Source organism: Carex rostrata, chromosome 24 (assembly GCF_964058835.1).
Source record: "Carex rostrata chromosome 24, lpCarRost1.2, whole genome shotgun sequence".
Classification (NCBI taxonomy): domain Eukaryota; kingdom Viridiplantae; phylum Streptophyta; class Magnoliopsida; order Poales; family Cyperaceae; genus Carex; species Carex rostrata.
In genome coordinates this window covers 2,006,904-2,018,878 of record NC_135941.1, presented here as the reverse complement: position 1 = coordinate 2,018,878, position 11,975 = coordinate 2,006,904, and the positions used below count along the sequence as shown (strand labels likewise).

At 36.2% G+C, this 11,975-nt stretch overlaps 2 protein-coding genes across 4 annotated transcripts; one reads left to right on the top strand and one right to left on the bottom strand.

The window, feature by feature from the left end:
- The first annotated feature begins 311 nt into the window (after positions 1–311).
- Positions 312–2,413, top strand: LOC144575666 (Tetratricopeptide repeat (TPR)-like superfamily protein). 2 transcript variants are annotated; one of them, XM_078325879.1, is made up of 2 exons: positions 574–698; positions 931–2,413. In XM_078325879.1, exon 2 carries the CDS (start codon positions 933–935, stop codon positions 2,313–2,315), a length of 1,383 nt encoding a protein of 460 aa, XP_078182005.1. In that variant the 5' UTR covers positions 574–698; positions 931–932; the 3' UTR covers positions 2,316–2,413. The 2 variants fall into 2 exon arrangements, with proteins under 2 accessions (XP_078182003.1, XP_078182005.1); XM_078325877.1 differs by having other exon boundaries at positions 312–2,413.
- A 38-nt stretch (positions 2,414–2,451) lies between these two features.
- On the bottom strand, positions 2,452–6,201 carry LOC144575667 (bZIP transcription factor ABI5 homolog). 2 transcript variants are annotated; one of them, XM_078325881.1, is made up of 4 exons: positions 5,072–6,201; positions 3,086–3,157; positions 2,974–3,003; positions 2,497–2,852 (listed from the first exon to the last, which is right to left on the bottom strand). In XM_078325881.1, exons 1-4 carry the CDS (start codon positions 5,996–5,998, stop codon positions 2,766–2,768), a joined length of 1,116 nt encoding a protein of 371 aa, XP_078182007.1. In that variant the 5' UTR covers positions 5,999–6,201; the 3' UTR covers positions 2,497–2,765. The 2 variants fall into 2 exon arrangements, with proteins under 2 accessions (XP_078182006.1, XP_078182007.1); XM_078325880.1 differs by having other exon boundaries at positions 2,452–3,003; positions 5,072–6,111.
- Positions 6,202–11,975: the final 5,774 nt, after the last annotated feature.

Sequence of the window (11,975 nt, the reverse complement as noted above, 5' to 3'; positions counted from 1 at the left end):
TTGCTTAACATCTATATACTACTTTCTTTAGGCTGTGCTCCAGTAATTGTATTAGAGAGGGAGGGGAGGGGAGGGGAGGGGAGGGGAGGGGAGGGGAGGGAAGTGGAAGGGTTGGAAAGGGAGGGGACATTTGCAAGGAGTTACTTGCTCCAGTAATCTCAACGGAGGAAAAGAAGAGTCCAAGTATAATATTTTAATTTCACTTGAATATTATCTAAAATGACTAATTTACCCTTATATAGAAAAGTTTGTGTATTTCTGCTAGGAGGAAATCGTAAAGGAGAAGGATAGATTCCATAATTGTTAATGGTGGGCCCCTTTTTTCTTTGGCTACACCCCGAATCGGGGGTGAAAGATTTCATTGCTATAGGGTGAGGTGTTAACTCTCTCTGTCGTTCCCTCCCTGTCCCCTCCCCTCCGCTCCCTTCAATTGAAGCACAGTCTTAGGATGCAAAAGAAATCATCCCAGTCCCCTCTGATCAGATTTCGAAACCAAAATCTAATCATATATTTGGCGCCGAAAGGAACAAGCATTTGATTGACCCAATGCTATACTATTTTCAATAAGGGAAAAATTAGAAAATAACATGAGAAATCTGGCCAGCGTAATTTCTAAATGCGGCAGAGGTGACAACTACCGGCTTGGCGCCTCTCTCCATGCTGTCGCTATCAAGTGTGCCGACAGACACACCCTTGATGTATGGAATGCAATTATATCCATGTATTCAAATTGCGGCTTATTGAACCGTGCAGTTAAGCTGTTTGAGGAAATGCCCCTTAGAGACTCCTTCTCTTGGAACTCTCTTTTACTGGGCTGTTTGGTGAAACGGGAAACTGGATTTGCATTTGGATATTTTAAACAGATGTACTGCCTAAAACCATGCCCATGTGATGGTGCTACACTCACTACAATTTTGTCGTGCTGTGCAGATATGGAGCTCCTCTCTTCATGTTCTATGGTTCATGCATTGATTGCTAAAAATGGTTTTGAGCTGGAGGTCCCAGTAGGAAATGCATTGATATCAAGCTACTTTCAGTGTGGATGCCCGGTTTCGGCACACAAGGTGTTTGACAAAATGTCTGAGAGAAATTTGATTACATGGACGGCTATGGTTTCAGGCATGGCCCAGAGCCATTTATTCAAGGATAGCTTGGTTTTGTTTAAACAAATGAGATCCAATGTGAATGCCAACCATGTGACCTATTCTAATGTCTTAACAGCTTGTTCTGGGTCAAAGGCACTTGAGGAAGGCCGGCAAATTCACGGGCTCATTGTGAAATCTGGAGACGGGTATTACTTGCATGTTGAGAGTTCTCTAATGGATATGTACTCAAAATGTGGCTCGATGGAGGATGCGCTGCACATGTTTAAATTATGCAAAGAAATTGATCATGTCTCAGCAACTGTCATCCTTGCTGGGTTTGCACAGAACCAAATGGAGGAAAAAGCATTCAAGTTTTTTGTGGAATTTGTCAATTCAGGCATTGAGATAGATGCAAATATGGTCTCAGCAGTTTTGGGTGCATTTGGTTCGACCACACCGTTTGCTTTTGGAAGGCAAATCCATGCATTAGCTGTTAAGAAAAGGCATGCTTCAAGCACATATGTGTGCAATGGGCTCATCAACATGTACCTGAAATGTGGTGAGTTTAATGACGCATTTAAGGTGTTTCATTCTATGAGTGATAGAAATTTGGTGTCATGGAACTCTATGATCTTGGCCTCTGCAAGGCATGGCCATGCATCACTAGTTTTTCACCTATACAAATTTATGACAAATGAAGGTATCGAGCCTACAGATGTCACCTTCTTGTCATTGCTTCAGGCATGCAGCCACACGGGATCACATAAAATGGCTATGGAGGTACTAGACTGTATGTGGTCAAGCAAAATCACACCTCGCATAGAGCACTATGCGTGCATTGTTGACATGCTCGGTCGAGCCGGCTTTTTAAATGATGCAAAAACATTCATTGAAAAATTAACCTGTGAGCCTAAAGTTCTCCTTTGGCAAACTTTGCTTGGGGCTTGCAATATCCACGGTAACATTGAAATCGGCAAGTATACAGCTGAGAAGTTGATCTGTGAGGCACCAGACTCTGCGACGGCTTATGTGTTGTTGGGTAATATTTACTCGGCCGAAGGAAGGTGGGTTGAGAGGGGTAGAATAGGGAAGAAGATGAAATTGATGAGAGTTAAAAAGGATACTGGGATGAGCTGGATAGAGATAGGCAAAGAGACTAGTGCTTTTGTCGTGGATTCTCTGGTCAGAGATGATTATAGAGGTGATTACTCAGCTAGGTGCACTAGCTAATGATAGGATGATCATGATGAATGCTGACTTGCTTAATTACGACTTGAAATATGAAATGTAATTGTTATTCTGATCTATGATGAAGTTTTGATTTATGTACAGCCAACTGGGAAAACAAGGCAAAACCAAATGAAAAAAAAAAATTGTACAATTATTGTTCTTTATAAACACCACATACGCAAGTTGAAAACCATACATCTATTGTTTTTAAAAAAAGACCCAAATTTGCCTCTACTGATTTCACAAACAAAACATTCATACACAGTACACACATTTTAAATTAACAAGTACTCATCACTCTACTGTCATGCAACTATAAGATCAACCTATTTTTTAGCAGACCGAACTACAAGATCAAGTTAATAAACATCAAATGAACAACTGCAATCTAGACCAGCAGCCTTACAAGAAAAAAAAAAAGATTATGAGACTTTTTTTCTTCTTTGAAAATCACCAAGTGCAAGTGAAGCTACGCCTTAGTGATCCTTTTGCCTTCTGTGCATGCACATATGCCTGCTCTGATATGGCTTCGAGTAACTGCATTTTTCAGTGCCAAAGTTTCAACAAAAGATGTTTGCATAATGTCATTACTCTTGCTAACAGCATAAAACAAAACACAATAAGAATAGGCAGAGTAAGTGAGCAATGAGCATAGTACCATTTGACGCTTTGAGTCCAATACCTTCTTCTGCATGTCAAAGCAGATTACTTTGTTAGCACAAAGAATGATGTAAAATAAAAAGTAGGTAAAGAGAAGAAGATTTCATAACCTCTTCTTCTTTGAGGCGCGCATTCTCTTCTTTCAATTGAGTCAGCTCGGCTTCAAGCTCGACCGTGTATGCCTACACGAAAACAAATTATAGCAATTAGCTCTAGCTTAATGATAGATAGAAAGGGACTAACCAATCCACGACATTTTGTGACACAAGATGCTAGCTAAGAAGTGTGTGTGTGTGTGTGTGTGTGTGTGTGTGTATTTTGGAGAATTGCTAACTAAGAAGAAAATACATATCATTCGGTAGAACTGGAAGCTAACCAATTCCATAGAAGGTGGATGCATTTACATGAGCAGGTTTACTGGTTAGTATGTGCATTTAATAACTTAGCTGATGAATTTAATTTGATTTCATTGTAGAGTACTAGAAGGACAAGACAATATCTGCCTATACCTAACAGAATCCTTATGCATTTCCTTCAATATTAACTTGAAAATATACAAATCATGATATATCAATGGTATGCATGGAATCACGTTGTGACAGAATGAATATAACATGGCAATCATCTTTAGTTAACAATTCAATCAACGGTTGTACATTTTACTAATTATAATTTTTCTAGAGTTCTATTTAATGTAAATTTAGGCTAACTGGTATATTAGAAACAGCATATATAGGACACAAACACGTATGAACCAAGGTGGGTTTATTGTTGAAACTCATAGCCCAAGCTCTGATCGATACATATTTGTCCTTGAATCAAGAAGGTTTACGGGTGCAATATGTCCCAAGAAACAAACTAAACCAACAATGAGTCTTATGCTAATATATTGGTCAAGTATATATGCTAATTGTAGAGTATTGGAACATGAACAGCATTCACATAAGTTCGACAGCCACTAAAGCATCACATTGACATAAACAGTGTATGTTTATGATAAACCACATTTAATGAATTAGATTAGAAAAAAGGAAAAAGGTCCGTGCTAGTGCGGCATTTAATGCAAAAAATGCGTACCTTACTATTAAAGATATTTGACTTTGTACATCTCTTTATTAGTTCAACAGGAAACAAGGGGCATGCAAGCCGCCCCGCTTATAGTTTACGCCCACTGCATTTAAAAACAGTGCGCATTGCATGCAAAAAGCCGCAGTTACCGACAAAAAAATGAGATTTACTAATCGCACAAGAAAGATAATTGCATTTTGCACCCCGCTAATAATTTTGGTACTGTGCATAACCTTAGAGAAGTTTAATATTTTGAAAGAAACCTTGGCAAAATTTTCAAGCAACTCTTGAATGAACCAGTACATATATCATTGACACATCGATATGTGTCATAATTCACATGTGCAATGGAAGTATAGGGTATAATTTTGGTAGTGTGTATATCCTTAGAGAAGTTTAATATTTTGAAAGAAACCTTGGCAAAATTTTCAAGCAACTCTTGAATGAACCAGTACATATATCATTGACACATCGATATGTGTCATAATTCACATGTGCAATGGAAGTATAGGGTATAATTTTGGTAGTGTGTATATCCTTAGAGAAGTTTAATATTTTGAAAGAAACCTTGGCAAAACTTTCAAGCAACTCTTGAATGAACCAGTGCATATATCATTGATACATCAATATGTGTCATAATACACGTGTGCAATGAAACAGTACATATATCATTGATACGATATGTGTTATAATTCACATGTGCAATGGAAGTAGGGTATAATATGGAACCATATAAGCTAGAATATGTCACAATAACAAATTTCAAATTTTTCTCTCCTTGATAATTTTAATTAATGACAATGTAAAGCCCCTCAAGAAAAAGCCAAAGCTGATGATGGCTGCTTTTGTTAGTTTTGCCTTGGAAGTTGGAACCATTTCTACATTTTGGTCTTTCATCATCACATTCATAATTCATTGCAACATGATTCTAAGTTTCTAACAAACAAAGTAAAAACAAACTATAGTGCGATAATATCAAGCAATTCACAATAATAAAAATTGTAATTAAAAGAATAAAGTAAAATAACCTGTTTCCTGGCACGAGAGCGGGCTGCAGATTCACGGTTTTTTATCATGCGGCGCTGCCTCCTCTCAACTCCCTTCTCAACTACCATCCTACCTTCCCTCATCCCTGCTGCACCTGCCGACCTCTTCCTCCTGTTCACCCTATCATAGCCTGCCGCATCATCCCCCATCCTGTCAGGTGTTCCGGGACTCCCTATTGGCCCCACCATCATCCCATGCATCATCCCCCCATTCATGTTCATGTTCATATTGCCCCCTCCCATCATTGGGCCTCCATACATGCCACCTCCCATCTCTGCTCCCATTGGGTACACAGTCATCTGTCCGAATTGCGGCGGTGCCCCTCTGACACTGACGGTGGGTTCCCGCACCACCCCAGCCTTGATAAGAAAATCCTCAAGGGTCATCTCCCCAAAAGTGGGTTGCCTACCACTTGCGGCTGCCCCACCTCCATTTACAACCTGGTGGGTCCCACGTGGGGTGACTGGCCCTCCCTGTGCCCCATGCATTTCGGTCCACACTTCCTCCACTGTCTTCCTGCTCAGTGGCGGCGGGACGCTGAGGGAACCCTGCCTCTGTAAAGTCGGAACAACACCTCCGTTGGAGGTGGCGTCACCTCCGGCGGAGGAGGCAGTGGCGCTGGTTGCTTGACCGAGGGCCTGGCCTTCCTCGGCGTTCCATATGTTGGTTAAGAACTCGTCCATGTTCATGGACCCAAAGTTGCGACCCGGCTCACAGACGGTGTTTTGGATTTCATCAAGGGTGAGAGAGTAGATGGAATTCTGGCGCGCGAGGGGGTAACCGACGCTGCTGAAGTCTTTATCAGTGTATTGGCCCTGATCGACGTTATGAGTGTGTGGTGCAAAGTGCTGCGAGGTGACCTCTGCTTCGTCGGAGGTGTATTGCCTGCTGTCAGAAAGAGACGCCATGGATGATCGATCACTCGGACGTCAAGTCGTCAAGGACAAGAAGAAGAAGATATAGTTTTTGGAGCGGGGTCCAGTAAGGATAGAGAGAGAGAAAGGTCGCTTTCGCTTTTCTACTTATGGAGGGGTTGCGTGTCGCTTTAAGGCTATCGCTCCAAGCCTCACTTTACTGTTTGAAAAGGATTAGAGAGAAAAAATAAAAAATAAGGTTCAAGGTTCACCGATGGTAGAGGTGGATCCGTATCCTCCCAGGTACCTGACTCAACACAATTGAAACGAACGGCTCAGATTTACTCTCAGTCAATCGGGCTTCGGGATGACAGGGGGCAGGAATATGTGTGCTTTGAGATTCGTGCTATTCTATTTTTGGACCGTCCGATTCAATTCTACTCAGTCATTTAACCTGAGGGGATACGAATTCATGGTTAGAGACTAGACAAAATAATTGTGACTTGATTACTGACTCCGTAGTCCGTACCGTCAGATTTAAAAAACGTGGGGTCCGCAACTCAGAGATATTTTTCATATCAGTTATGATAGACCGCGTGCAGCGTGTAGTACACTAATAAGGATAACGGAGTGCAGACGGACAACTCATGGGAACGGGAGAAGGACGAGAATTCCAGAGGAAAGGAGATAGGGAGAACCGGAGAATGGAATGGAGAGAGAGAAAGGAATGGCTTCGAGATGGAATGGCGAAGTAGAGGATAAATCCGAGCACGGTAGTCGAGATGCAGTCGTTAGGCGCTTGGCGTCCGTTTCTCATTCGAGGAAACAGTCGGCTACATCGGCCGTTGTCCTCTCCAGTTAATTTAAAAACCGGAGGGCTCGTCTCCTGTTTTGTCATGACTTATCAGAACAGTCCAAATCTATTAAATTGCACTTGAATGAAAAATGAAGTCAGAACAAGAAATGGGTTGTTCAGAAACTCAGATTCATCCACTTCTGCTAAAATTTTTTCTAGAGGCCTCAAATCCGTCAATTACATATCAACTTTTATTTATTTAAATATTATTTTATAACTTGTTAAATTCTCCACTCTGAAGTTAAATTAAGATTCAAGTTGTTGTTCTTCTTAAAAAAAATAAGTCAAGTTGTTTAGATATGAATTACAAACAAATTTCTACTAATAAGTACCGATTAAATTTATATAAATTATCGATCATAAAAATTAATATAACTACCAATTATATAAATGAATGTGCCATTTAAATTTGTATAGAGTATCAACTAGTTTTCAAATGATAAACGAGTTATATTAAATGTTTAAGCAATAATCAGTGAACCTCGGTACAAATTTATTTATTTATTTTTAAACAACGGTGGTCTAAATCCTATTAAATTAGATAAGCATGAAAATGAATAATATTTGGAGCATTTTCAACGGGTTGGGTTCTTCTCAAAATTGTACGTAGTAATTGAAAACCCCTGCATATTCAGATTTTATGCACATTGAGAAATTTCAATCTAAAACGATATGAATTTAAAAAAAAAAAAAAAAATGAAGAGACTGAACCTCCTTTATCTTGGTGATGACAAGTGACACTGACAACACCTTTTGTTAATATCAATTATCAAACATCCTTTTACATTATATTTTGAAAAAAAAAAAAATCAAACAACAAGAAACGGAAACAATATAAAATGGACGATGTGATGTGAACATGTGATACTTTGGATTAGATATTTTGAAGTGACGAATGCAATGGTCATGTTAATTATAGACTTTTTCGACGAATAATAGTAAAAGAAGCATATTTAATATTAGTTGTTGTTCCCTAAGCTTTGTAGATATTTTGGACGAATAATAACAAAAAGAAGCATATTTAGTACTAGGGGTATAAACGGATCTATTCGCACCAAATCCAGATTAAGCAGAACGGGTAATTTATAGATCTAGATCCGAATATTTTTAATATATGAATAAGAGATCCAGATAATTTCGGAGGTGGGTAAAGTGGTAAACCGAAGTTTCTTTAGTTACCGCTTCTATTTTTTTTCGAAATTCTGTCTTTTATCTTTGATTTCTGTAAAATTTAAAACTTACCTACTTTAAATCAACGCATGAATATAAAAGAACATAAATTACTTCATAAATCTGCCACAGACGGATCCACTGAAAAAACCAAAATTATACTCACCTTCAATCTACGCATGTGGTAACATATAGATTTTGTATAAATCAATGGTAAAGTTAGAATTTGGAAATATTGAGGTGAACACTAAAGAAATTTTAGGTGAGTAAATGGAGCGGATATCTATTTCGAGTAGATGGAGCGGATATGGGATAGAATCCGGAACTCATTTTCTATTCAAATAATAGTCCACGTCTGCTTATTGCACAAATCAATAGTAAAAATAGAATTTAAAATATCTAAGTGGTAATCGGATATAGAATCAGGAACTCATTTTATGTTCAAAAAATAATGGGAGCTGATAATAGTACCCGCGCTACAGTACCCGCAGGGGGGCCACCGAAAATTAAATATTAAAATTTAACTGCACAATTCGAAATTTTTTTCCTAAGTATTAATACCTATGAACGGAAGTATTTATACCTATGTATAGAAGTATTTATACTTATGATGTGAACAATTATTTATTGTGTGGATTATGTAGCACCAAGATAACAATACCCGCGCTACAGTACCCGCACAGTACTCGCGCTAGAGTACCCGGGGACCACCGAAAATTAAATGTATAAATATAACTTCCTATGAGAACTACAAAAACTCCACAATTTGAATTTTTTTTTTAAGTATTAATATTTATGCAATTTTCTCTTCCAAATGAGATCCATGATGACATATTTTCAGGCTCGTCGTCACGCAAGTGTTTATACCTCGCCATATAAGTATTTATACATTTGCAAGTATTTTTTACATATGACATTGAAAGTATTAATATCTAAATATTGAAAGTATTTATACTTATACACTGAAGTATTTATACCTATGAGGTCAACTATGTTTATTAAAAGAAAGTTGATGCGGCAATGATTGGGGAACTCGAAAAGAGATTATCATAACAAGTTACGTATCAAAGTATTAACATCTTATTTTTTTAAGTGCTAATATCTTATCTTCTAAGTATTTACATCTACGAAGGTATAAATATATAAGTATTTTTTATATATGACACAGAAAGTATTAATATTTAGACACATAAAGTATTTATATCTATGCATTGAAGTATTTATTTTTATGAGATCAACTATTTTTGTTAGAGAAAGATTGATGCGGAATTAGTGCCGGGACTTTGAAAGGGGAACCATATAATTAGTGGGGACCATAGAGAAAGAGTACTGCTAGAATTTTAGAATAATAATTAATTGAGACTATATAATATATTTTTAGAATAATAATTAGTGGGGACCATAACACATTATTTTTTTAAGTCCGGATACTGTAGCACGTTACTGTAGCGAGGGGTACAGTGCGGTACTGTAGCACGGGTACAAAAATAATAGTTCAATCTGTTTAATTCATAAATCAATAGGAAGGTTAGAATTTTGATATAATGAGGTGGTAACTAGATGAATTTGGAATCTGTATTCATAACCAAATAATAGCTCAATCAGCTTTTTTTAGAAACCAATAGTAGTAACTGAAAATTTTGGATGGAGAAGATATTCGAATAGAATCTGGGACCCATTTTTTATTCGAATAATAACCCAAATCTCAGGGGTGAAAACGGAGCGGACAAGTGGATAGTGGTAAATCAGATATTTTTAATTTTTAAGATATGAATTTGGATTGGATATTAGACGAATACGGATACCGAGAAAATAAGATATTTATTAAAAAATTATAAAAAAATATTAAAATTCACAATAATTATAATAGTGAATAATATAATTTGTTCATAAATATATATTAAAATGTGTGGTATATATCTACTATTTGAATACAAATAATTAAAACGTAAAATTATATTTGTATACATATTCACATGTAATCTATTTTTTTTTCAAACACAGATCTAATATTTTATACCATTTCCCCCCTACCAAATCCGCTTTTCTTTTGAACAGAAATCAATAAAGCGTATAATAAAACCCGAATCCGCTTTCTGTTTGTCTTTTTCTTTTTTGAAGCAGAATAAGGGTCTGATCAAAATAAATATTAATGAGAATATACTTCATTTCAATAGAAAAGAAATGATCAGAATAAATTTGGAATTGAATTTCATTGATCAAAAGATCTAAACTGCATAAAAGAATTCAATATTTGACTTTCCAAAAAAAAAGTCCAAAGTTTCACTTAATTTAAAAAGTATGCCATCATGTGAAATCCTCTTCTTCTCCCTAAAACCAAAGAATTCAATATATATTAAACTGTTGCTTTCTTTAGAGATATTTTTATTTTATAACAGCATCTTGACGAGTTGACGGAGTTATATTAAAAAAAAAAAAAAAGTCCATTACATATCATCAGTACTATATTTTGTTTTATAATTTTTGAGGTTCTACAAAACCTTTATTGTTTAATTTAATCTTGATATATAGATAATGCATGTTATAATACTTCTTGAGTGCTAATATTTAAGAGGAGGGATCCACTTTGCATCTTTTTTTTGAAACCGAATTACACTCTACATTTTCAAAGTTTTCAAAGTCCAAACAGTTGATTCAAACCGTTCAAAATAATGGATATATTAAAATGTGTTTGTAGATCAAATTTTACATTTGTTTGAATTTTTTTTATTTATTAAGCATTTTACAAAATCGATGTTTTCAGATAATTGAATTTTTGTACCCATCTTAATAAATAGTAAAAAAAATTCAAAAATATATAATATTTGATCTGCAAGCACATTTTAATATATCCATCATGTTGAATGGTTTGGATTTTAGACTTTAAAAATGTATGATGTAATCTGATGTCACCAAAAAAGAGTGTAAGTGGATCCTGATCCCTCAATATTTAAGAAAGGAAAATTTCTAATGTATCTAGGGCTGCAAATGAATCGAACTTACCTCAGTTTGAGTTTGATTTGAATTAATTTCGAACTAAGTTTGATTTGACTTAATTTCGAATCGAATTTTTTACGACAAGGAAGAGTGATCGTAGTCGCCAAAAGCGAGAGGTGAAAGTTGTCAAGAGTTTTAGAACTGAGAGCAAGAGTTATGACTTACGGCTAGGCAGCCTTTTGTTTTAAGTCATTAGCAAAAATGAACGGTTCACATTACTTTGAGATTTGAACTAGAATAGTTCCCGAACCTATTTCAAACGAGCCAGATCCAGTTTGAATTTGATTTGAATTAATTTCGAATTATTTTGAATCGAATTTTTTACGAACTTTTTCGAATCAAACTCGAATCGAATCACAAACTACAAATTTTTTGTACAGCCCTAGATGTATCCATTTAAACTTTTGAAATAATCAATTTTCTCATTAAAACAACACAATATTCAATACCGTACAAATTTAACATTATTTCTTCTATCTCTTTTAATTATTTAAAAAATTAAATTGACCTATTTACATTATTATAACTGGACATGTCCTCTCCTCCTTCCTCTCTAGTCTCTATAATCCATCCCTTTCCTCATCACTATCTCCGCACTTTGATTTTGGTAACGCCACCGAGCTGTGTGGTTCGGTTGGGTAAAAGGCGCGGCAGAAAGATCGTCCCTTCTAGTAGGATTGATCTCACAAGTTCACTGTGTGTGATTGAATTGTGATAAATTGTAGCATAAATCTAGACCCCCTTCACAAAAAAAATGTTTCATTAAATCTTTTCGGAGAAGATATCTCATCTCATGTTTATAATGGTCAATTACTATGTTGTTTATTTGATGTTAGCCCTGTCAGTTCCATTTACGGGTGAACACTCCTGACGACTGCATCAATCAGCAAGTCAAATTTTTATTTTGAAATAAATAAATGAACAAAGCAATTAATCAGAGTCAGTGTCAGTTTCACCAAACACAATATGAGGTACTGTATCACTTGTTTCGGAGTCATAATCGTTCAT

Excerpts from the sequence above, each read along its gene's own strand:
- LOC144575667 (XM_078325880.1), bottom strand. The coding sequence starts at position 5,998 with ATGGCGTCTCTTTCTGACAGCAGGCAATACACCTCCGACGAAGCAGAG. Across the intron at positions 3,158-5,071 it reads GCTCTCGTGCCAGGAAACAG|GCATACACGGTCGAGCTTGA; the intron begins GTTATTTTACTT and ends GTTTTCGTGTAG. Across the intron at positions 3,004-3,085 it reads CGCGCCTCAAAGAAGAAGAG|AAGAAGGTATTGGACTCAAA; the intron begins GTTATGAAATCT and ends TTTGACATGCAG.
- LOC144575666 (XM_078325877.1), top strand. The coding sequence starts at position 588 with ATGAGAAATCTGGCCAGCGTAATTTCTAAATGCGGCAGAGGTGACAAC.